General features: G+C 39.4%; 1 protein-coding gene and 1 long non-coding RNA gene across 4 annotated transcripts in view; one reads left to right on the top strand and one right to left on the bottom strand.

Moving 5' to 3' along the window:
- Positions 1–26,717, top strand: part of LOC126915997 (somatostatin receptor type 2-like) — a 69,765-nt gene extending 43,048 nt beyond the window's left edge. Inside the window, exon 2 of the mRNA XM_050721325.1 lies at positions 24,165–26,717. Coding sequence (XP_050577282.1) covers positions 24,609–25,883 — 1,275 coding nt within the window. The 5' untranslated portion in view covers positions 24,165–24,608 and the 3' untranslated portion in view covers positions 25,884–26,717. The remainder of the gene's footprint in view (positions 1–24,164) is intronic.
- Positions 1–27,528, bottom strand: part of LOC126916048 (uncharacterized) — a 121,377-nt gene that overhangs the window by 40,603 nt on the left and 53,246 nt on the right. The gene's annotated exons all lie outside the window — the stretch shown is intronic.

The following is a 27,528-nucleotide window of genomic DNA, read 5'->3' as shown; positions in this document are numbered from 1 at the left end:
AAAATTAATTCAAACATACTTATTTATATTTTCAAAAGGACAATTGTACCCTGTCTATTTTTATTTTGATATTCCTATAGTTATTACCTGAATTATTTCATTTGGATAAATATCACAATACATTTCCCACAAACAAATAAACATCCGTGATTTACCGATAAGAGTAAGAATTGCGACTCGTAAACGAGTTTAGGTCGCATTCTCGGTTATGTACGACGATCTAGCTCGTTATTCCACGCGAATGGGTTAGATACGTCGAATAGAAAGAAACGCGAGCCAAAGAAACGAATCGGTTGAACGCGTATGAATAGATTGCGTATCGATCGATACGTCGCTTAACTCGTGCATCTATTCAATTCCTTTGTGAAAGATCAAACCAAAGCGATCTCAAACACCTGCTCGATGCCTCCTCGTTCGCCTTAATGTACACTTCATTTATGCTCCAGTGAAGATAATACGGTCGGATGTAGTTGTAATGAGGTCGAAGGTCGGTTCTATCGGTACGAAACGACGAAGCAAGCCCTGCCACGGAGATTCACGTGTTTGCTACTGGAATTTGCGACAGCGTCGATTATTATCGTCCGGTATCGCCCATCGTCCACGAAATTGCCTTTGATTAATAGTTTCATTCCATTTCCTCGCGTGTTCTTTGGATAACTGTTGCTATCTTTATCGTAGGAAGCAACGCAACGTCGAGATGTACGAAAGTCTGTTGGAAAAAGGGGAGAAATATAACGGAAGACGCGAAATCAATGACGTTTGGATAGCAAGCTTGTCTTTTTGTTATTCGCTTTAAAAGATTAATCCTGTCACGGGGGAAACTCCGTATTTTAACAAACTAACTCGTATCTAATCCTGTAGCGAGGTCGCAGCAACCATTCTTCTTAATATAATCCCAGTTATCTTCCGTGTTTCTGGAGGTAAATTTTCTCAATCTTCTCTCTAGACAAATAACGAACGGTTGTGAGTGATAATCAACCCTTTTTGTTTCTTATTTTTGCCGAGCACGGTATCTTAAAAAGTATATTTTCTCACAAACTAAGAAGAAATTCCGTTTTGAAAATAATGAACGCAGCAAACCTGATAACTTGTAGTATATCCAGGTTGGAATACAAGAATAGAAAGAGACAAGCTAAATGTTAGCAAATATCGAGCCACGGCTGAACCTTAAAACAGCTACGCAAATATTACATGAGCTTCCCTTTTTTCCTTTATTATCGATCGTATCCCTGGAGAACAAATAGTTGGCGAAATAAAATTCACAAGTGTGTCAGGTCACCTAGAGCACACAGAATAGAACGCTCGAACCTCTCTTCCTGCAAACCGTGTCTCAGACTATAGACACTGATTATTCCAAGTCCACTTCCGAATATCAAACAATGTACGACCTACAGTACCGTAATTAAGGCTCCCCGGAAACGTATATATCGCATGCAGCCGGTATCGTACGAATTGCCTTCTAATAGTCAACTCGTTTGACGGAACTGGAAGATTTCGCAGTTGGAGCGTATCGCGGTCTATTGTCAAACGAGGAGCCGAGACGCGGATATCCTGCGATCGAGCTTTCGAAAATTTCACCGAAAATAATCGCAGCTCCCTCGTTGTAGCATTCGAAGCGTCGTTGTTGTTTCCAGAAGAAGAATAGTTCGAAAGTGGAAACTCCTCGCCTCGTTTTCTTTTTTTTCTCCTATTCGTCGATCAACACAAGGTGGGAGCTGTTGCGCTCGAATTTCGTTGCAGATACAAGGTACGAGGTGAACAAAGTTTGAATCGTTGTAGTCCTGCCGAATTCCCCCGTAGGGTAAAGTGTGAACGTTGAAAGTTTCGTCGATTTCTCTGCAAGATTCCAAGGGAACGACGCGAAAATTTCATTGGTATTTATTATTCTTTCTTTCACGGTGGAAAAAGTTTCATTTTGTCTGTTGCTATTATAAGAACAAATTTATTAGCATTAGTAATTTGATTCGTGTTTTGCAAAATTTCACTAACGATATTAATTGAATCGTGTGCAGGAAGGCAACCTTGAAAACAGCGATCTAAGAATTAATCCATCGTGGCGGTAATCGTTTGAAAGTTGCGCAGATTTCGATCGATACAGTGACAGTGACGCGATTAAACATAACAGGATTTACGACGAACGGAATTTCCGGTCGAAAACGCGATTGCCGTGCAACGAGCTTCACTTTTGTAACTGAACCATCAGACTATCGAGCGATTCAGCGATTTTTGGTTTTTGTTTCCGAGCGAAGAAAATAGTTCGAATTTTGCTCGTAGCGGACTTGCGTTATTTAAAAACAAATGACTTTGCTTTCGATGACTCTCCATGTTGCTCTTAGCGATCTCGCCAAACTATTTCCATGGGAGGATCGATTTGGTGATGCAGAAATTTAACAGTTTATTCGTAACTTGGTACACGCGTATGAGAGTGAATATTCGCAGAACTAGGACCATTTGGTCGATGCGCACAGCTTGCATGCCATTGATGATTAATACGCGCATTGTTATTTTTGTCGGATTTCTGGCATTTGGAATGTAATAAATGTCAACGTTCGTGCACAAATGAACGAATCACTCTACGCGAGCGTTCTACGAACTAATATGATGGTTTGACCAATCTGATAACTTCAATTTTAATACCAATTAAAGGGATTAACGTTCAATACTGGAAGAATGAATGATTTGTTATTAATGGAATAGGTATGGCGCTATAAAAGGTTAAAGTTTACGTGTTTCGTGTAATTCGCGGCACACGATGAAATATAAGCAGCGAAACAACTAGTTGAAAATCGCGAATATCCAGAATTATTTCTTCCTTTGTCGCATATTTGAAAAAATCGTGTACAGCATAGGATATAGGAAATAAATTCTAGAACTACGCGATTTGTTATTTTTCAGAAATAAATTTTTGCAAACAAAAGTAGCACAAATAATAACAAACCTGGAAGTAAAGTTCGAACAATTGTCACACACCTCTATGCCTAAATTTTACAAGTAAATTAGCGCAGCTTTTGATTAGTTCTTTAAAAAAGAGCACCGCTTCGAAGGAGATCGTGTCTACGTCGTGCTCGTTTCTAAATATGAAATTCTGGCTGGCCAGAAATTGAAAATCAACGCTGGCAAGTCAACTTCGTTTCAGTGATTCAATTAATCGAGTTGCGCGGAAACGATCAAATTTCTATTTCAGTTCTGTCGCGAACGTTTGCTTCAATTATACTCCGTCATACGCGACACGAATTTTCTCGTCGATTTTACTCAAAGATCCATTTTGCTCGGAGCATTCGCGAGTAACACGCGCTGCAGAAAAAGGGGCGACGATCGTGTAATTTAGTTTGCAAAGTTTAGTCCACTCGATTCGAAGCAGTTAGAATTCCACGAGCTTCGAGGATTGTCGTCAGCCTCCCCGACGATTTCTTACGACCGTTCCATGATGCTCTACATTGACACTTTTCATCCAAGTGAATGATATTTTCGTGGGCCGGATGCGAGTTTCATTTTTGATACGATAGACTACTTCAATCTGATTTTCATAAGGAATTTGATTAAAATGTATCAAACGTCGAGGGTTTATTAAAAATGTCTAAAAGTTACTGGAAAATGTAAAAATGTATTGGGTTGTCCGAAAAGTTTCTTTCGTCTCATAAGGTGATCTTAGATGTACAAAAATTTCTGTTCTATATTATTTTATTGAATTAGGTATGAACGGCCTCTGTTATATTTCTATTATTATGTTCGTGCATAATTCAATAAACTGATATAAAGCAGAAAGCATTGTTCGTCTTTATAAAACGAAAGAAACTTTTCGGACAACCTAATACATTTTTACATTTTCCAGTAGCATTGAGACAAGGGCTCTCATTTTTTCATTCTCGATTTTCGATAAAAATCCCATATTTTAGTTCGCCTATCGTTTTAGTTAGTATTTAATATTTAATACATTTTAAGAATATCGATAAAGCGACGAAGGAAGGTAAGTAGAAAGAGACAGTAGAAAAGTGGAAATTGTCTTTCTTTTACAGACACATCTAATCTGTAAAACGTTGTGATTTTTCTCTCGATAAAACAAAATGGATGATACGTAATTCGATAAAATAATATAGAACGAAAAACGTTGTACATCCATTACTTGCTTATAAAGGAAAGAAACTTTTCGGACGACCTAATATGATCGATTTCTATAAATCAGGAAAACCCATAAAACCTATGAAAGATATATATGAGAATTATTTGCTTGGCAGCGAATCCACAAATTCAGGAATATCGTACAAAGCAGTAACATCGAGTTTGAAAATGATTGAATCCTGCGAGAAACTGGTTTTAAAGGCTGCAGAATTTGAATGCGACGACGGGAAAGGAAAAAAAGAATAAAAGTTTGCGAGTTCCGGTATAGAATTCATTGAATTCCGCAAGCTCGGGTTTCAATGGCTTCAATGTTCAAATGTGAAACTGTTGGAAATAAAAGCTAGGAAACACCTGCGAGCACGATCACAGAGTTGCGTTATTTATTGAAAATTTACCTCCTAACGTCCCTTAAAACTGAATATTGCAACAGTTAAAAGGAAAAAGGACTAAAAGTTGTACAAGTTCTCGAGTCTAGGTTTCACCGAATGCTGAAAGCTCTATGTCTCACGTTCCTGGAATTTAAAGTTGCAACGGTTCGAAGCAAAAGAAATGAAAATCCTCTGACTTCAAATCCGTAATTTCATTGATACTGAAAGTTCTGCTTTCAACTCGTTTAAAAATGACGACAGTCGGAGGACGAAAGAAACGAAAACCCTACCGAATCTCGAGAAGAGTCGAGAATTCGTTTCACACGAATCTCCGTTTTTTTATTGGTAGAATTCGAATTTCATATAGTTGAAAACAGAACGAGCGAAAAGTAGATGAATTCGATGAATGCTGTGGAAATTTAAATACGCTGAAAAGTTTTAGTTTGAAATATGTATTTGTAGTACCAATGGTACGTGAAGGGTCGTTAATGGAATTGTAGAAGTAATATTGATATTGTAAGGGCTTATTGAAAACGTTTAACGTGCAGTAACGAACCACTGAAGATAGAATTGGAAGTGAATGCTCGATGATGGATTTTCCGTCAATTTTGTAAGGTTCGCTATCGTGGGGCAGAAATGTTAATTAGTCTGTAACGAGAGCACGATTAATCGAGCAAGAGTAAAAACTCAGGAATACTATAAATCGACTTGTTCGAATTAATTAAGCGAAGCAGTTCGATAACAATCGCTTCCAGATTAAATTGAACGCGTCATTCAGGAAGATCGATTAACAAAAATTCAATTGCTTCGTACTTTCCATTTTCTTCGTACGTCTACGTGGACGATGGTATCCAACTGCAGCTAATCATCCACATGTTATTTAGTAATTAAGCTAGAAAACCGAAAATTACCGAATATCCAGCTGGACAAATTGTAAAGTAGAAAATAAAATAACAATAAAAAAAAATCTACGTGGACAGTGGGAATGAAAAGTAATAACGAAAGCAACAAACACCGTAAAAATAATAATCGCTTCTCGATAAAACCATAGACGCGATCGATAGTCGCGGATTTTGTCCCCGATTGAAATTATTTGTAATTGCAACTTTATTGACGCTTTCCTTGAATTACGTAATGTTTCTAATTAAAATGAAATTTACATTAGTTCAGACGCAGTTGATTCGCGACCGATGGTCGTCAATCGGTGTTGGATACAAAGGATTTGAACAATCACGAAGCTTCAGATAGATGATTCGGTTAAAGGGACGCTTTGTCGGCTAACAAACCATGGCATTAACGTCAATCCTACTCCGCATCGTTGGACGTTGTTGCCAATATCAAAGTAGTCGATCAGTCTCGTCGATTATCAATCATCCCGCTATATGTCGTTCCGCCAACATGTCGATCTTTGCGATCCGGGTTATTAGGTGGGTAAAAAAAAAAAAAAAAACAAGATAATATGAAAAGCTTATCACATACGTGAATGAACTATAGTATCGCATTTGGTGAAGGGAGAGCGTTCCAGAGAGAAACGTATTACGAAGCGCGACGTAGGGAACGCAATGTCTTAATGAACAATCTGTTCAGTGATAAAATAGAACGAGGTTCGAGAATGGAGACAAGCGTTAATAAACTTGATGCTTTATAACGTTCGTTACGTATAAAACGACAAAAATAGATCTTGCCGAGGACGAGTGCGTTAAAACTTTTTTTGGATTAATTTTTAGAAGGATCATTTTTCGAGGGAAATGAAATTACTGTTGCTAATTTCCGTACGATGAAAACATAAAGCTTCCTCGAAGCACGGCGAGCTCCCGCGCGGTTTATTTGTCAGTGCCACGTAATCCGGGCAACGCATTGGCGAAGAAGCGAGTCTGTAAACTCTGTAGCGGAAAATTTATCGTGGAAAGAGCTCGTTACACGGCAGAAGGAGCAACGCCTCTGCATGGCAGCACAATTGCTGCGACACAATAGGAACGCTCGAGAATCATTCGAATGATTCATTCACAGTTTGTCACGTAACGCGGAAAACAAGCAACGATTCGCTTTAACGGAATAGGTAGTCGGTTTCGAGTTTATTCGCCTAAACTCGGAGACTTGGATGCGACATTGAAGAGGATCAGAACGGAAGTAACGATCATTTTCGAAGACCCACGCGAGGTAATCAGAGACCAGTAGGTACAAATTTAGCAGGATATCTAAGCTCGAGACAGTCCAAACGTTGCGCACATAAGCCTGCTGTAACAAGCTTTGTTGTATTGGACTAGGAAAGCTAGGTTTAACCGGATATCTATATATCACACCATCTGAATTTCATGTGGTGTCCATCTTACACGACCGACGGAATTACAGAATTAATAGCATTTGGAAACTTTAATGCAAACGTTATGAACTATCTTTAACCTCTTGGCTTATAATATTCAGGTATTCGTGGGTTAAACAAAATTTAATTGATGAATATGGCTAAATTCGATTGGAATTTGATTGAAAATTGTAAAAAATTAAAACTAAATGTTAAAATTTTCACGAATTAAGAAATAAGATTGTTAGTTTAGTAAATTGAAAATTCTATAAGCTGCTCGCTTTAGAAATGTATTTATTCTGGTAAAAAGAATCTCTCGAAGTATGCGTCGTTTTATTATTTTCGTTGTTCAACGTTCGACCAGGAATTTCAACAACTTTGTTCGAAGAAACAAGCAGATTTGTTCCAACCAGCGATTATCTGGTCAAAACATTCAAGAAATTCGTTCGTGAGTAACCTAATGGAAATGCGCGTCTAATGTATTTCCATTCCACGCTCGCGACTGTCGATCATTCTAAGAATTTCGATATGAATTATGAGACGATTCGCGAGAAATCGCAGCTAAAGAGCTTTGCGGATAGTTTATCATGATCGTTCAAATCTGTTCAAATATTCTCCACTCTCCGGTGATAAGGAAAACGCGACGTATTCGTTTTCAAAAATTATTCTCCATGTTCGTGAAAATACAATATCCATCGACTTTATCGATCGCAGTTTACTCGCTGATCGTCGTAATTACACGATCCATCCTTCTTTTTTTTTTATTTTAAAGCTTAAGAATATCGAGATACTCGTGCGAATATTCGCAACGCAATAGATTAGCAAACAAATTGAAAAGTTCCGAATAAATTTCATCGTATCTACAATTAAAGCGTTTCGAATTAAAAGATTAAACGGGTTGGTAACAAAGGAAAAATCACGCGCAAAGAGAAATTCCAATGTCGCTACAGACGTATCGATTCGCAATAAGATTTATTTCCGTGCGACACTCCGTTCCGACGCTCGCTTGCCATGATTAGCACAACAGCTTTTGCCCGTGCTACAGCTTTTTCCCGATTTAATTAATGTGTCGGATACGACGACTTCCTTGCTTAATTACAATGCTAAAGCGTCGCGTTTCCCTACGTTGCCGGACATTAAAAGGCACGAAGGTACGTTTTCAATCTCGTCAACTTTCCATTTGTCGTTTTGCAAAGTTACAGATTACCTGGCGGACGCGTGCGCGCTGCGTACACCTCACAGAAACTTTTATCTATTATCGACCCGAGCCAAAGCAAAACATTTGCATGTGGAAGCTCGCCGAAAAATAGTACGAAATTTTTGCCGTGTCAGATTAATCCACGCAATTGTTCCATACCTGCGACTATCTACAGGGCGTCGTTCAGAAGCCATGCCGATCAACCACATAAATTAAAATACACGAAAGAGTGTAGGATTGCGAACATTATTTTTCTAAATTTTCTTTGAAATTCACAATTATTTATGCTATGATGTGATGAAATTCCTATTTGGAGATATATAAATGATTATAAGTAAAGAATACAATCAAACGTTCCTCACCTTTTATGGAAAAATACTTGCTTCTAAAATCCTCCGTATATTTTGTACATATTTTATACACCTTGCGGATGAACGCACGTTCTCGATAATTTGTTTAACGGGTTATTTAATCTCGGCAATAGGATACATCGTGCACATTGAACTCTTTTATTCCCCGGGCGAAACGTGTTGCTAAATAACGCAGAATGCCCATTGCCCATGTACCGTAAAACTCGAGACAAATAAAAATAGTCGTGTAATTTGCGAACAGTCACTGGCATAAGCGCGTACCTATGTATGTGTGAATTATTCATCCATAATTCGCTTGGCCAGGATTTATCGATCGATGGAAGCATACAGAGAGAGAGAGAGGGGAGGGGGAGGAGGTAGCCCTCGGTGAACTGGTGAAACGATTCAACAGAATAATTAATTTATGAAATGCACTCGGATGGAAAGGGAAAATTTGGAAATAAGAGAATAAAGGCTCGTTCAGTGTAATTTCACTTTCAGCAAGGTTTATCGAAGACAAGCACTGCTTTGAAAGCGCTTCACGAAACGATTTAAAGAACGTGAAGGATTATCGAACACGTTTATAGTCCACCAATCTTTTTAACAAAAAGAATGTCTTGCAAAACCTTTTTTGGATCTTTCATCTTTTCTGCTTTTGGAATCATCGAAACTGATCATATGAAAATTTTAGAATCACGCAGGTGCCACCATGGAAACTTCTATATTATTAATCCGATTCGTCTGATACGGAACATTGTACTCGTCCCAAGCTAACTGGCAAATTAACCAAACGAAATGAGGATTACACCAGGTAGGAATCCCTTCGTTACATAATAGCGTTATAAACCGTCGCTCTTCGAAAAGCAGCACGTAACATTTACCTGGTCGAAGATTCATAATAATTAGAGCAAAAGTCGATCTTCGAATCTTACGATCAATTGTACAAATATCAATTCTGTCTGTGCAATTATAATCCCTTTTTATATTTGTTGAGAATTGTGGAGAAGGAACACTTAGATTCCACTTAGAATTCATATTAAAATATAATAGATTTAGATTTATTTAATAAACGATTTCCAGGATCTTCGTCGATTTACATTTGCACGCGTCTCAGCACTTTCTTTGTCTCACCATCTTCCATACCACACTGTCAACGAAACAGTTACATTCATCTGACGCTGTGCACACACACACTTCCATACACTCATATTCACATACGTGCGTCATTACTAAACGGCTAATCTAGTCTAGCACGCAGAATTATACAAATCTCAATAATATTTACTCGAATATGTCAATGGACAAGATTCGACAAACGAATAATTCCCATAGTAGGAATTGCTAACTACCACGTTCAACTGGCGTTCAGAATACCAAAGTCGTGCACCGTGTGTTTTGTTAAACTATTTTTGTATCGTGTTCACGAATAATACTGGTCAAAAATTAGAGCCACACATTTTATACAAAGTACGAATTTAAAAGAAAATTCGGTTTCAATTGCGGTATCTTAGCAAACTTTTTAGTCTCAAAATTTGGTGCAAGTTGAGAACATTATTATTGATATTTATAGCATTAATTTTAGATATTTTATTAATCTCTATATTATTTTGGCAATAATAGAATTAGCTGACGATACAATATATGTAATGATTCCAAAAGGCAATTACGTAAATTATTCTACACAAACAAATGCTTGCGTACATGTAATATCGTAAGTAGATTATGGACATAACATACATATATGGATTTATGGAAACTTTAGTTGTGCATAGATTGTACGTAATATACAAAAATATACGAATGCAAAATATTCAAAGTTCGATACTCGTCGTAATATTTAATAAGCGAAACGAATCTCTGCTTTAAAATTCCCTTTCCGTAGCTTCGTAAAAGCTCGAATATGCGTAAATAAATCCACATTGTAATTATAAAAACACTCTCGTATATAGCTAAGATTCCATTTTATTGCGCGATAAAAGATAGTTCGGATAATAAAAGCTCGGCTTTCAAATCACAGACACACACACACGCGCGCACACACTCATACACACGCACGCACGCACATGCACGCATACACACACCTAAAATTGAAAATTATCTTGCTCGTGTAAACGAAGTATATATATATATATAAATTCTACTAAACTTATTTGAAATTCGCAAATCGTACTTCGTCCTGTAATCTCAAAATCACACGAAATCGCGTGAACGAGCATACAAACTGTGAGAAAGCAGCGAAACAATTGGTTGGTTATCGGTACAGCAACACGGAACCAGTTAATTCGAGGTGAATCCGCTCGAACAATCGCGAGAATCTTTTATTGACAGGTAGTGAACTTTTTGGCTATTATTTTCCATCGATCGTTGCTCTTTCGATCGTTCGTGTTTCATTGCTGATATTCCCGTTCGCGAGGCTCGCTTTTCGAAATAATCATTCGCTGCCTCGCGAGCAATCGTTTTTCAGCGCACCAGTTTATCTGACTTTGCTTGTCGGCGATTTCCAATTTCGATGTTTGAACAAACGTTATCGCAACGAAACGCATGTTGCCTGCACGACTCGTCGCTGATGTTACTTGTTATTTTAGACGCGCTCCGACAGAGAATAAATACCAACAATCTACCGTTGCCTCGATATTTCTCTTTCTGTTTTTGCTGTATGATGCTCGCTGTATTTCTTCCAGCGAGCAAGTTAATCGCGGAAAGTAGAACGATCGAATTCATAGAACGAAACGAGGGAAGAGAACGTGGTAAAAATGTTCCTTGGATGTTATGGCTCTGGGAAATCGTTCTTCCATTAAATCTCGAATGCTTCTGATAGATTGGAAGAATTAGCGCGAGACGTTTTTTCGTGCATGAACATTTCTTCCGAGAAATCGTGCGATGCGCGAATTATACATTCAAAAAGCTCGCGTTTCTTCGCAGGGTGTCAAGGCATCGCGCGACCACTACAATTCCTCGTGTTTCGGTTTTCCAACGGGGGGATCTGGCTCGTGTTTCGAAGCGCCCCTTTATCGCCACGACGGTGAAATACATTAACGATTCATGAAAATTTCACAGGAGTTCCACCGACGTAACAACGCGAAGTTAGAACGAGAATGCCGCGCAGCACGCGATACACGACTTTAAACATCGCATTTTGAGCAGGCACTTTTTCTTTCTCGGAACGTGACTTCTCGGCGGAATACTTCCAAGCGAAGCGTAAATTCGTACCTCTGTTCGGAGGGTCCTTTGAAAAATTTCTACTTCTCCAACGATCCTCTTAACAGAGGAAATCCGTTAAGGATACATCGACTTTATGCACGGGAAAAATGACAAGTACTTGCGTGAAATGGTTTAGAATTTTAGAAGAAATCTAGTCTGTGGCGAATATCGGACTCACTGTTTCTTCGAGCAACGTTATACTAGGGAATTCATGGGTCGAAGAAAATACGAGCGGGTTCGTATCAATTTCGATAGAAACTTTACAATACGAGATAATTTTTACAAATCTTTATCCGTGTGCCAAATTAACTCACGTTTTTTCTATTATTTCCCAATATAACGCGGAAATTAATTTATAACTGATTAATTTATTACTGAATTATGTTTCAAATCGTAATTTAATATTATTGCTGCTCATCATTTATTCAATTGTTCATTTTGCGTATTGCATTCGCAGTGAATGCACATCTCTTCGTGTTATCAATATACAAAATTATAAATGGAGCACGTGTACGTTGACAAACGTTATCCACTGCAAATTAATATCATTGTAGGAGATGCAGGGAAAGAAGCAAGACAGCGTATATATATTATATAAATACGTAACTTACTTTCAAACTAACTGTCATCTTGAATTAGCCTGGCTTTGGCTAGAACAAAAATATTCCACTTCCATCCGCCATTTCATCCTACAAAGTTTCGATTAAATTCCACGAATAAGATATTTTTCCAACTATTCGATTCATGCGATTCCTTTAATTAACGTTATTTCGTCTGGAAACATAAAACGTCTCGGTGATATCGTTAGACCGCGATCATCCTCGATGCACGCATTCTTCTCGAACAATTCCTCGTAAATTCTTCTATCGCGTTTCGTATCATCTCCTCGGCATTGTACGCTGGAATCGTGTCGCGTTTCCAGAAGTTGTTTCATCGCGGCCCCGTTTCAGCGTCGGCAAATCGTCCCTCGACCGAGATTCGTCGTTTCGTCGCGAGTTTACGACGGCCCTAAAGCTGTGTCGCATAAATTCCGGAAAGGAAGACTCTGCTCGCGCGACAGCCGGCGGCGTGTCCGTGAGAAATTTCGAATCGATGGGATCGGGCGCCGATATGTCCATCAAAGCTTCCAGGAGATTCAGAACGAACGTTGTCCGACCAAGCGTCGGTTGAAACCGTATCTCGATCTCTCTGATTGGCGTTAAGTTAGAAACTGAATGATTAAGCCATTCGCGTATTAATTGTTTCATGCTAAACGTTCCGTGGTACAATCTGTGACCACGAGTCTACGATACATGCACGAAAAATGAATGGATTAAAACGCAAAGAAAAGTTAGGATCACAGGCATTGTATATCAAAATTTATCTTCAGACTGGAGATTATTTATACTATCTCTTTGCGATACGTATGTTTGTCGATGTTATTAACACGTTGATTAGTCGTGGGTGACTCGCGTTACTAATTCTTCTTCTAAATACGATACACTTTATGGACTACCAGATTGTCAACAATGTTAATGATTCGGATAATGTTGTGAGAAAAAAGTGTGCAAATAAAATATAATATTTTGCAAGGATTAAATGTTACGCCGTAGTATATTTCGACGTAGCTCCTAAACAAATTATAAAGAATTCGCGTGGCAGCCAACGTGTTAAAAAAGATATTGAAATAAATGTTTCACAAAAATACAGTTCTGTAAATATTGAATTTAAAGCTTCGAATGGCTCGATAGTCGTATATACGTATATTTTTACGTTAGTTTCTCCCTATTATTCTTTCTGAATAATATCTTTATATACGAACGTGACGTCAAAATATTATCTTACAGCTCCAGTTCCATTCTTTTTTTTTTCACTCGTCGCTCTTTTCTTAAAGTTTGTACCACTAAAGATCCACAAGGAACTTCCACCAAGTAATCGTCGCTCAAACACCAAATCGTCCAACTCTGCTACCACGGAACGAGTCAAAGTTAGGCGAAATGAGACGCGGGCCAGATCTCCAGAGGAGATTGTCGTTCACGTAGCAGCAGTTCCATCAGAAGCTGCTAGTTTCGGTAATTGGTCCGTCTCACGGGGTATCGTCGGAGAACTTTTAAATCGCTTGACTGCAAGCACAATGCGGTATTATAGCGTTATCACGTTGATATTCGCGTGGGTCGATCTCGGTGCAGCACGTACGTCAACTCTCGTTGCGATTCTCGAAACAGCTGCAAAAGAGTCGCTATCGTCCCGATGGAATCGATCGAAGTTGAACAAGTACGTGACGTTGAAACTCCTCGTATCGCACAGTGATATCGAAACGATCATCTTGTTACGAACGATGATTTGTTACGAACAACTACGAATATTTCAAGATGCTTCGTTACCTGAAAAATTTTCTCTATTTCAAGGAAACCTAGACGAAAGATGACATACCCGCGGATGCAACATTCGCGAAACAATTGTCTCGCTGTTTCTACAGGCGCGCTCGATGTAAACGCGCGTTCGATACTCGCGGGTAATTTTCGAGACACAGTCCGAAAGTTTGTCAACCCCGCGGGGAAAGAAGTTGGCCAATTCCAAGTCGGTCATCTTTACGGCTTCGAATATTTCTTCGAGTCTATAAAAACGTCGAGAACGTAGTTTCGTAAAGGGATCGTCGCGGATAGCTCGATATATAAGGGAATTGGGAAACGTTGAATGAAAAAGGCACGGGTTTCTTTCAAGACACTCGCAGAACGATCCCCCATTTTTCTCCCACTTTATAATGCCTTTGATGTATGTACTTGGATAAATTCAGTGTCTAAGTTTGTTGGAAACTCTGTCGGAAACCGATCTTATACCTGGGGTTAGGCGTTCGTATCAAAGAGCCACTTTGGCAGAGGACGATCTTCGGATGAATGTAAAAACTTCTATTGGCCCTCTTCAAACCATGAATTCTAGATAAGTATTGTATATATACATATATAGAAATGTTGGATTTCAGGATTGAGGGAACTGAAGAGAAAATGAAAAATATCTTGTAATTTGTATAACTGAAGCTTATATAATAATGATATAATAACAAACTAATATAATAACAATACTCTTTAAGATACTTAAATTAAACCAAAACCTTTATTTTTTCCAAAATCCTCTTCCCACGAGCGCTCTAATTCCAAGCAAAAAAAATGTGAAAGAAAAGGAGAAAGTATCAGGAGCGGTGTTCCGCGAGCTGGCCTGTTAGAGCGAGTTGGAGCCATAAACTGTGCGAAGCCTGTTTTTCACGAAGCCAGCCTGTAAACTCGTACGAGTGGTTTAAAAACTTTGTATCTGCCGATGAAACGCGGATAAACTACGTAGTTTCCACTTTACATCGGGAGGTAAAAAGTAAATTACCCGTTTGAACATCGTGGCTGTTCAGTTTGATATTTATAAAACGTCATCGTAAATAAACGAGAGGAATCTGAGCCACGAATTAATTAAATTAAAGTTCGACAGACGCCGAAAAAGCTTGGTTCGACCTTTAGGAATATACAGATAAAACCGAATGTACATCGCTTCATTAATCATCGCGTCTGTGGCATTTTCCATCGATCGTCCGCGCCGTGTCAAAGAGGCAGCTTCTTGCGTGCATTAACGAACATCGTAAACTTTTGCATTACACCGCTGTAACCCGTCTCGTTGACGATGATGGAGTAGCTAAGTACATATAGGTTTTTGTGCCAGAAGAAGCGTAACGTGGTTCGTTGCCTAAGATACAAGTCAACAGATGTAGGTAATTTTACCGAAAATTGCGTGTATGTTAGAGCCAAGGTTCTCGGTCTACTGAAATACACAGCTTATTGCCACAAGTTGATAAAATGTTATTTTCGGCTCCACAACCGTCAAGCGGGCACATGATGAATTGCAGTGTCAACTTTTCATCGTATCAGTCACCAACGGATATTAACCCTTTAGGGACGCCACGTTGCAAAGTGGAAGGAACGCGATCGATGAAAAACATCGTAAATATTTGCAGCTTGATCGACGTATATTCTTAGAAAAGAAGATGCATCGCCATATATTTGCTATTTCTTCGAATACCCATTTTGCATATTAAGTTGCATTCTGTGCATGTTTGCACCTTTAAACTTGGCATAAACGTATAAAAACCTTAAATCCAGTCAGTTTAATAACACGGTTATGTACGAGTATACTGACATTCAAAGATCCGAGATCGACTGTAAAGCTCTTTTGGCCACAAGGAGCTTTTCTTTCGAACTTTTTCACCGAATAGATTAACCTACTTAAAGGAGTAGATCCGAAATTTTACGAAAAAACGGACCTTTGATCTACTTATCGTTTGGAATGACCGGCTTATGGAAAACCCGGACACGGAAATTCACAATTTCCTTTGCCATTCGCCATCTTTTCAGCGCTATCGGCATACCGCCTTCAATTTACCAAGGACTGTTCATTCTCTCAAAGTCGCAACCGTTTTTCCAATTCTTTACGATGGAACCTCCTCGCAAAAATTAATTAAACCATTTAATAGAACCTCTCGTTTAATTCGCCAACTATCACGGCTGTTATATAGTGCCATTTAAGACAATTTACGAAGAAAGTAGCACGAAGTAGACTGGCAGGAAGACCGTCGATGAGAATCAAACACGGAACGACACGAGTTCTCGATGTACTATAGAAATCTAACAAATTTCAAGGATCTGGCTCTTCGTTGCAGACGAAATCGACTTTTACATAATTGCCAGAATATCCCAGGTTATTTCGAATAATCCGATTGACCAAGCGATCCGTGAGGTTGCTGTTATTCCAGCCAGGAATATCCGAACGAAAATGGTTTTCCAGTCATTGGCCTCTTCGAATTTCGTTCTTCCTCGAGGTCTATCGTTTTTAACAGCATATACTCTCACGTTCGTGAGTATTGGAACACCTGGCGTCATATAAAACGTAATAATTGGGCTAAATCGTCGAAGAAAGGATTGATCGATGAGAATTATAGGTTGAGGAGAACGATTCGAGATATGTAAATGTAAATTCTAGGCAATGGCGTGCCTATTGAAAACAAAAAGAATTAGCACGAACAATAATCGGATAACCGAAATCGTTGGATCTCATTCTTGGCCAAATATCAGGCGAGAAACGAAAACAACGTTTCCATTTTGGAGAGTTGCCACTATAAGCGAAGGGCTTGGTGAATGGGAAACGGTAATCGCGAGTTCGACATGATTGTTATCGACGTCGCCAACCGATAATCCCGCTCCAAAGAAATCTGTGCCAGTGGGTGAGATTTACGACTCTGAGATTCGTTGAACTTTCCAGATTCCTATTTCGCGTTCCTTCAATAACGAAAATATCATATCTCGAAGAAGCCACGTACATAGTATCATAATACTTCCATATGGCTACAAAAATTTGATTCCATAAAATAAAACGATACTACGAGCGATATTATGAAGATGCTCTCTTCGTGTTCCTCTTATACTTCGGTGTTCGGCGCGTGATTAAAAATCGAGAGAGTTGCAGCGTTAATTGGGCGCGTCAGTTGTTCACGGTTCACGATTTCGTTAATTTACAACGTAGCAACTAAAGCATCCTAAACGCGAACACATTCAATATGTTGCGTCTTCGTGCTGGAATTTCATTTCCCTGGTCAACTGTTATGAATTTCGAATTTTATTTCAGCCTGTTTTTCCCGACGATCACTGCTACAGTTTCGTTCTTTTCGCGGGCATCCGATTTAACGCGTCCACCCATCTTGCCGAGTTATCGATTTCACGTACACAACACCCTCTCCCACTTTTGCTTCCACGCGAAACATCGAGTTATATTAGGTCGCGAGAGTCTCGGTTTTTTAGTCATACAGTCACGAATTTTCAACGCGCTATCCGAAATAATTTTCGCAATATCTCTTTTTATCGCGTGCAAAGTCACGTTTCCAAGTATCAACTGGCTATTTTAGTCGATTCCTATTAACGATATACGTTATTAAAATATGTATATAACATCGTATGATGTAAATCCTCCCTTAACGTTGAAACACGTAATCCTCTCTTGATAAATTTAACATCGAGACACTTTTCCTCGTGAAACTTGCGCTTTATTCTACAATTATATTCAAATGTTCCATATTCCTCTCCACTTGCCGTTTATCCATCGTTTCATTGAATTTCACCAAAAATAGGCAAATGTTCGCGTACTTTTGACTATGCGTAAAGCGTATCTCTTACAAAGGACGAGCTAATACGTTCGTACTCGATCGACCACTTCCAAGAATACGACTAAATTAGAATCCTAGGATTTCCCATTTAATACCGTGTTTGCAACTTTAAATAAAGCAAAGTGGAAGATCAAAGCGCGCAGAACAGCTTTCCATATGAGAAGCCAAGTTGCTAGACGGAATAGAGGATGAGGAAGAACAATGAATTTGAAAGCCAGCGGGAAGGCAGATCTTTCACGTTGGCGTGTATCTTCGTTTGATTTCTTCTTCGATTTGTTCGCAGAGCTTGTGCATTCGCGTTGCTGGTCGCGTAATCGATTCATTTGTATCGGTTACGAGACTCGCTGCTACCTCGTTCGACTGCAGAGGGAATGGTCATTACTTCCGGTTTAACCGGCGACGCGAAGGTTTATTTACGCGTGCTACGTCGCCTCGTTATTCACGAGTTCTGTTCACCTCATATACGGAAATGCAGGCATTGTTTCGTCGTAGACGACGGTAACAACTGAGCACTCGCGGCCTTGCTATTATGATGGAGTAATAATACGTCTTTGTTTGGGTCACGGCTGTATATCACACGAGGTAATGGGATTAATAGAATGAGAGAAATTAAAAGTGCGCATTAATCAGGACGAATAGAGGTGAAACTCTAGGTCGCGTTTACAATTTTCAATTGTTTAGACTGCAACAATTGAAACAAGTCGCAGGAATAAATTATATGGCGAAGAATTTCCGGCGAGTGTGATTACCATAAGTAAAACACCGAGGGAGTTCTTTGTACGTGCTGGAACATTTTATGGGCAGCGTACATTTTTTAGCTTCTTTAATACGTGCGTTCGTGACGTTGCTCGTCAACGTTTTAACTTTGAGATCGTAGTCTGCCGAGCTCTTTTTGAATTCTCTTATCACTTGGATCTTGGGTTACTTCGTTAAATATTCTACGCGAAACCCACCTACACTCGGATCCGAAAATTCCTTTGACGATCGGAATGAAAGAACTGTACCTAAATTTTGTCGATCTATCCTTTGTAGGAATTAAATCTAACTTATAATATTTCATCTGCCTGTGGAGGGAAAGATTAACACACTAGGAATATGAATTAAATTTAATAATTTATCAGCCACATTTCTGTTCGTGTCGACTAAATAATTGAACGTTCAAAAGTCAGTCCATTCGATTATTAATGAAAATTCGCATAAGAAGCATCGCCGAAATGAGAAACCAGCGTGTTAAGAATTACTAAGGTTACGTCGGAATAGAAAACGATCAGTTGCAAAATTTTGATAGAAATTTTATAGATTAGCACCAGGGTGAATATTTAGAAATTCGAATAATTCTTCATTAAATCTATAAACACGTGCAAGCTTGTTTTCCTCTTGTATTACGTAACATTATGTACTTTCTCATACACATTTCATTTTGATTTCTTGGTAGCAGTTTCATACATCATTCGTCGGTAGTTGTGATGTAAAATAAGGTCGAGCAACTAGCAATAGCTGTCACATAATTCAAAATTCCAAGAATACCAATTCGACGTAGCGAAACCCTATATTATCGGTTCCACGTAAATTACGTGAATTTCTGAATTTAATTCCAAGCTATAGGTATTGATCGACGCTGCGTGTGAACCGACTGCCGATGTAACCAGCACATCTTCTCCGACGGTCGTAAAACGATGTTACAAGGTCCGTAGATGGAGTTTCACAACGTATTCCCCTCGCTGAAGTATCAAGCGCGATCGTTTCCACTCGAAAATTGTTCCGCCTTTAATCGATGGTTTATCCGACGAATCAGGTCGAGTTTATTAACGGACCATCGTCGATTTGACCCGACTGTTTTTTTTTTTTCATTTCCAAAACTGCACGCGAAGACTAACTAAGCTTTACGATATTGCAACCACTGACACACGAGAATTATCGAACTCCGAATGCTCCGCACGGTGGACTATGTTCTACGACAACGATATTGAAATAAATGGCTTCTGTGGCGAAACGGACGACTTTTGCTCAACAAGTATCGATACCACGGTATCGTCCTGAATTCATGAAATACGAATTCCCCTGGTTTCTTCGTATATTAGAGATCGTATCTATGCTTTCGCTCTACTCTCTGTTCCGTTCGCAAACATTGCCGGATAACAAGCCACGAGCTTAATATTTATGGACAGCAAGTTATTTATCATTTAAGTCGATATTAACGCGACTAACGTAATGCCGTGTAATGATTCTATTATATATAGAGAATTCCTTTAATATAAACAATATTCAAACGAAAAAGCTTCAAACATCATCTTTAATATTTTTGTAAATTTTACATCGTTAATGTGATCTTGTACTATCTTACGTATATTTCAAAATAAACTCTTGAAATCTGTCGTTTCCTTCTTTTCGTCTCTTTTCCCGTTTTTCTTTTTTTTTTTTTTTTTTATTTTTTTGAGAACTTGAGTGAAAAATTTGCTCGACCTTGGAAGCTCGATGTCAAGTGGAAGTCCCACTTTTGTACGTAGATCGGCGTATATTTAAATTCGTAAGCTGCACGTCTCTCAATTTTATACAAGAATAAACACAGACTATATCAGTGATATGAGTCGTTCATAAGCCAGACGCGCAGTAATACGGTGACAAATTTATCAGAATAAGATCTGACCTTACAAACAGGCTAGCGTGTTGTTAAGCGCTTGTTTTATCGTAAGTCTGTTGAAAGTTTGTTAGGAAATCTGCGCTTAATTGTCTTTTTTTTCTTTGTCTTTAGTAGCTAGATGAATATATCAAATTAATACGAGGACCACGAGTTTATTGGATAAAATGCTGATACGTTTCTACAACTGTCTGCACTTTATTAAAAGTACTCGGCAACTGCACGGAAGAAGGTTATTACCGTGATATTCTTTTTTTTTTTTTGTTTTGTTCTTTTTTTTTCTTTTTGTAGCAAATACACAATGGTTAATTGTATACTGGACAGAATTGTGGTTCTTTTTTCTCGGCGAAAATAAAGAACGTTGATAAAGAATGAAGCAAGCGAATACAATGTAGAATATTAGTTTCTCCTTGGACTTATGCTATTCATCTTTTATGCGATATTACCCAGGGACAGAAGGAGACTATGTAATAATACGAAAACGATGTATACGTAATGAGACGTTTCGTCGTGTTTTTCTCGAGAATATATTTTCTAGTACGAAGGATGAATAACACGGAGGAAGAAAAAATCGCAACGAGAGGGAGGTTCCATTTGGAAAACAGTTCGAATGAAATTCGACATTTAATACGAAAACTCCACGTGTTGCTGTTGAGATCTGGATTTCTGCCAAAATTGATGTACCGCGGTTATTCGAAACGTTAGAAACAAATACGCTAATAATATCTTGTCGCAACTGTCACTTTGTTTCCTGGCCAGAACAAGCGTAATTATTCGCTGAAGCGTCTGCTCGTGATCGTTCGTGATAAATGACTTCGTGAAATGGAAGATCTATACAACCGAGGAAAATACATCTTTCAGGGAATTAGCTTGAAATAAAATTTTTTCTTAATATTTTTATAATAAAAGTAGAATGTTTAATCAAAACGTTCGATCAGTGAAGCGATTACTCGTACGGTTAATCTTCGTTTGTTCCACTCGTTGTTCAAACAATGCGGAAATAAATTTGCCAGGGTAAAAAGGGGCGGAAAGTAAATTGCTGAAACGTTAAGACGATCGTTTTACGGGTAATTGCAAGGCTATAGGAAGGATGGCCCGATAATGGCGATCGATCGGCGCTCATTAGCTTGCGGAGAAACGCGACGCACCGCGAATTTTCTCACGGTTTAAGCGTTCGTCATATCGCCATTCATTTCGCATCGTCTAATGCCAGAGACTAATGAGTGCTTCTAAAACAATATGTTTCCTGTGCTGCGATCGCGCGCCGAATTAATTCCACTTCAACGGAGTTCGATAGAAAACGAATCGAGCGATCGCGCTGAATGCTCCTTGAAAATTTTCACGATCGAGTCGGACGAGAAGCAGATCCTTTTTCGGTTCCCGATTATCTCGTAGTTCAACGCTTTAACGAGGATTTCGGCGAACTTTCCGTCCAAGAGGCCACCAACGAATAATATTTCAGCGCAGCGACCCGATGAAAACACAGATAACTCTTTCCATTGGATACCGATAATGACTCGCGTTTAATGAAACTGGAGAAAACGCGAAGCGAGTTAAACGAGAACGAGGTTCTCTCTTTTAGATGAACAACGCGAACTTTCCTGCTAATAATACTCGCGCTCGAAACGATAATGACGATCTTTCATGAACGAACCATGGTGATTTTCAAACGAGACGTGCAATCTAATTTGCGAGATTAATCAAAGCAAGGAATTCGCGCTACCGATGTGAAGCTTCGACGATCATCGTTCCATTGAATTATTTCAGATAAAATCGATGGATAATCGAGGCGCGTCAACGTTGTAAAGCATTCGAAAATATTAACTGGGAAAATAACGTTAGTTTCTTGCATGCTAACTTGCTACGGTGTTGTTATTTTCATTAATTTTACCATTACGATTCTCAGCCACTCGTATCTTTATCGAAGAACAACTTCTGAATCAATCGAACTTCACCTTACCCTGAGTCTTCGCAATTTTTCACCATGAGCTCTTACCTGTTCTCCGAGTTCTCGAGCAAAAATCTGCCAAAGTTGGTTACGTCGTTGCCTCGTTATAAAAAATTGCAAATCTGAATTTTGCAACTTCTAAAAGCATCAGAGTCTCGGGAAACAGCGACGGATCGGCCAAACGATCGTGCAAAGCGATCAACGCCAGTGTTCCAACGCTTTTAACAACGGATCGTGCGTAGTCGCTTTCGCTGCATTGAAAATCATCCTTAAACATTGGGGCAACGAAGAACATCCGGTGCTGTTTCGCGTCGAGTTCTCGAGTTTCTCGAGCCGCTTGTTCGGCTTACCAACGTGGCGAAAGCCACAAGCTGTGGTTGCCCGAAACGTTGAACTCTCAAGTCACGAGTCAACTCGGATCACCGTAATGTTCCTCGCAATCTAACCTTCTCTCCTTGTTCCAGAGTTGTCAACAGGATTCTCGGTTTTCGCTACAGTTACCCTGTTCCCAAAGATTTACGTTTCATTTGATAACAATCGTGTAGCTAGGTTTATTTTGAAAAGAGAATGATCTTGGAGGGGTTAGTCCTTAATTTATGACGTCGATGGATGATTTATCATATAATACAGCGATATTATAAAACAAGGTCGGTAGAAGGAAACTAAACTGAAAAATAGAATTCGAACTGAGAAGAGCTGTGAGAAATATTTCGAATCGACTACTATCAAAAAGTTTGCGGAACGACGACAACAATCGTAGTGTAGTCATAGTTTGTGTAATTAAAGTGGCATAGAGCGATGTTTTAAGTGTTTCAAACGTTCCAAGAGGTTTAAGTAAATTCCAAATTAAGTTCTAGTATCTAAATCAACAGTTGCGCTGTTAGGGTTGTTTGAATAGAGAACTGTCTTAGAGAACTAGAGTTAAGTATAATATGATATAGCAGTCTGTTTCTGTTTAATTGGAGTGGAATTTAATTAGAATGGAATACAGCGGTGTTTTGGGTGTTCCAGTTTACTCATTTGTTTAATTTAACCTTTCGTGCCAATTGTATAATAAACGTGTTGCGAATGCTTTCGAAGCTTTGACCGTAAAACGATCGTTATATATATATATATAATATAGGGCAACAAAAAGTGATAATTATTTACAAATTCATGCATATTTACATTTAGATGTATGTTTAATTAATTATCGATTATTAATTATGTAGCACATTCAAACGATTAATGTTTGCAAGCATGCATAATATTGCATATTTAATTGATGAAATACGAAGAATTTGATATCGCGGGCTATCGAAGATTAATTCAACTGCAACGATAATTTAACTGTAATTTCGCAACTGAAATAAAAAATTATACTCATTTATGAACAAGAGGTTATACTTATCAACAAGAGACTATACTTATTTTGTCAGATATGGCTATTGATAATACTTAGAACTTATAATCGTAAGATCAAACTCGTGTTTTATAAAGCAATAAGAATTTCAGATGGTTCAAACTTCTTTATCACCTTCTCTTTAAGACACACCCTCCATCGATTCATTTGATGAAAGCAACCGGTGCTATACACCACACAAATTGAATCTATTGTTGCCAATAATGGGGTTGAAACTGCTCGTCGAACCCTTGCCAACGAAATCTTTGTACTGTAGATCTAAAAAAATTCTCAGGACGCAAAATTCGATCAGAAAGTTTTCAATAGCTTAGCTCACTCGCTGTCCTTATCGAAACCGCTTAAAGACAAATTTAAATTTAATCTGTATATAAAGGAAAAATATCGGATTCATCCGAAGAGGCGTTAATTTACGCCTGAACATCGTGAAATCAAATTTGAAAAACGATGCTTTCTTTTGTTTCAGACCCTCGTGCTCGGGAGGAAACGGGAGAAGGCGAGCGTTGAGCGTTGACTTCCGAGTGATCGGGTGTCCGGAAGCGCGATCGTTTCACGGCTGACGGAATGACGTCGGATCCATCTCTCGTATCGTCGTCGTCGGCGCAACGATCCTTCGTCTACCCTCTGATCCTCGACAGAATACGACGAACACACGTTTAATTCCTAAAAGGCGATTCATACATTCGTATCTCCCCTAAAGACGAACAAATCTCGTGAAAAAGAGAAAATAAAGACTGTCTCGGTAATCTTTCTTCGTGCCGAGTGATCGCAGTTAGAGATCTCTTGAACCATCGATCGAAAGCCATCGTGTGAATAATCTCCGGGAGAAGATCGTTCGAGAAAAAAGTAAATTTACGAAGGGGACGAGGATCGTTCGTTGGACGGCTGAATCTAAGACGGCTGGAGCAAAATGAACGCCACGATAATAAGCTACGAGACTACGCCGAGCATGATCGACTACGCTCGCAAAATGAATCAGGAGGAGTCGATGATTCAGAATTGCGAGGCTGATCTGCCGATCGTCTCGCTGGTCAATCAGATTCTCTACTCTATCGTCTGCATCGTTGGTCTTCTCGGAAATACTCTGGTGATTTACGTGGTGTTACGGTTCTCGAAGATGCAAACAGTGACCAACATGTACATCGTAAACCTGGCTATAGCAGACGAGTGTTTCTTGATAGGAATACCTTTCCTGGTGACCACGATGAGCCTACGTAGCTGGATCTTCGGGAAGATCATGTGCAAAGCGTATATGACTACAACCAGCATCAATCAGTTTACCAGCAGCATCTTCCTTTTCATCATGAGCGCCGATCGTTACATCGCCGTGTGTCATCCGATATCTTCGCCAAAGATTCGTACGCCATTCATCTCCAAAGTGGTCTCTCTAACAGCCTGGGCCACGAGCGCTCTCTTTATGATCCCTATATTTCTGTACGCCAACGCGATGGAGTCTGAGAAAGGAATCAACTGTAACATCTACTGGCCAAACGATCGCGGAGGCCACACTACCTTTACTTTATACACGTTCATCCTAGGCTTCGCCATTCCACTGATTCTCATTCTGATCTTTTATTTCCTCGTAATCAGGAAGCTTCAAACGGTCGGACCCAAGAACAAGTCCAAGGAGAAGAAACGATCGCATCGTAAAGTGACCAAGTTAGTACTGACAGTGATCACGGTGTACGTTTTGTGTTGGCTGCCCTACTGGCTGATGCAAGTGGCGTTGATCTACACTCCACCCAAACAGTGTCAGAGCAAGATCACGATTACCAGTTTCTTACTGGCTGGCTTCCTCAGTTATAGCAACAGCGCGATGAATCCTATCTTATACGCTTTCCTCAGCGACAATTTCAAGAAAAGTTTCTTAAAAGCGTGCACTTGCGCCGCTGGAAAGGACGTGAATGCCACGTTGCATATCGAGAACAGTGTATTTCCACGGAGGAACAAGGCGAACGCTGAAAGGCTTCAGTCGAATCGACAAGCTACATCCGGTCAATCGAGGATGGAACTGGAAGACGAAGACGCCGAGAGAGGATTACTGATTAGCAAAACTTCCACGACGACGGTGACCATGACGTCACGATCGAATATTACCATAGGCAACGAGCCGAAAGATCAAACGCAGAGAGAGAAAGACGCGATGAGAAATGGGACACAATTGACATTATTGACGCAGGTGTAAAGAATAAACGAAGAAAACGAAGATAACGATTCAACGAAATGCGAACGACGGGCTAACGACGGCCTCTTATTTTTTTTCTTTTCCTCGTCACGGTGACCAGATGAGCCTAGGATCATCGTGCAAGAAGAGAACTGATTTCAAGGAGCGAAAAAGATCGATGTCGTGGAACGAATTTTCAGATAACGTTAGAATCGTCGAAACGGCGACTCGATAAGATCGTTCATCGAATTTTTGCTACTTTCCCTCGTGATTCTGGTACCGAAGGATTTGCTCCAAACTCACGTTCGTGTGTCAATCGAATGTAAACGCCCATTTCTGTCCAGTTGTCTCCTTCGATTCCTTGGTTGTAGTAGCTGGTTTCGAACATTACTCGCAAAAAGGCTGGAACATCGCTGGAAATCGGCCGAGGAAGGAGGCCGAGCATTGCTTGACCCGTGACGCACGTGCCGCCATTACTCCTCTTGGTGAACGGGTCAAGAGCGTGGTCATTCCGTTTAGTTAACTCTACACGCACGCACAACAACCGAGAAAATAAACGAATCGTCGATGAGTTTGCCAAGCGCAGGAACAGAAGCGCTATCAAAGAACAGAATCCCTTTGATAAAATCGCTGTTGAAGAGGCGAGTCTTATTTCTGTACAGAATGCTTGAGAGATCATATAAAATTTAATGAAATTCCATTGGTAAATAAATTAAATAAGAAGAAAAGCAAGTCAAATTTGTACATATTATATAAATATACTATAGTCGGTGGATCGATGTATTTATCGATTAACGTCGATGGTTCAACGAAAGGAAAAAGCGAATGGTTTCCGTGCCAAAGACAGAGTATTTCAGCGACACGTTTCTGCCTTGTAAGGAGCACGACGATAGTGCTGCAACGTCTTTACGAACGAGTCAATTCGATCTATGGCTGAGGAAGATCGATACAGCATGCCTCGAAGAAGAGAACGACAAGTTGCCCTGGAGACTCGCGGTTGGAACAGCTTTCTTTCGTATTTTCTTGCTTCCTCGATGCCTCGTTCCATTATTTCGATTTTTATTCACCCTCTTTTCTTACTCGTGACAAGGCGCACATTGTGTGGAAGAGAAATCGTGGCGAAGATCGGGATCAAATTGTTCCAAGGACTATCGCGAGAAATCGTAGCGTATTTTCGTGATTTACCGCTGTATTTCGGATTAGTTTACTTTGTGAAAACAACGTGTCGATCATTTAGAAAGTTAAACGGTTTTTCAGAACGTTCAAATTGAAAAATACATCGTGGACGGAGACTAATAGCGAACGTTTGACAGCGTGTTGCGTAGTTATGGGAATTTACCGCTTTCATTAGTCTTAAAACTAAAAAGAAAAAAAACTGTCGTTGTAGTTCGAGTTTGAAAAATTCTTGTATACGCGCACGATCAGAAGAGTACGAAGAGAACATCGTTTCATCATCCGATGATGGACACTGTGTTCGTGGATCACGATTCTTGCTTGGCTTGATCGAACCTTCGAGACAAAAATGTGTATTTTAACGACACTATAACTCGATAGTAATTTGAAAAATGTTCGATGAAGTCGAGCAACAAATGAATCGACGTTATGATCGTCAATTGCCGTATAAAAAAAAAAAAAAAAGGAAAAAAAAGACGGGAAGAGGAAGAAA

The sequence above is a fragment of the Bombus affinis genome, chromosome 5, assembly GCF_024516045.1.
Source record: "Bombus affinis isolate iyBomAffi1 chromosome 5, iyBomAffi1.2, whole genome shotgun sequence".
Lineage (NCBI taxonomy): Eukaryota > Metazoa > Arthropoda > Insecta > Hymenoptera > Apidae > Bombus > Bombus affinis.
Note: the sequence above shows the minus strand (reverse complement) of the source record. Positions and strands in the feature narration are given on the sequence as shown.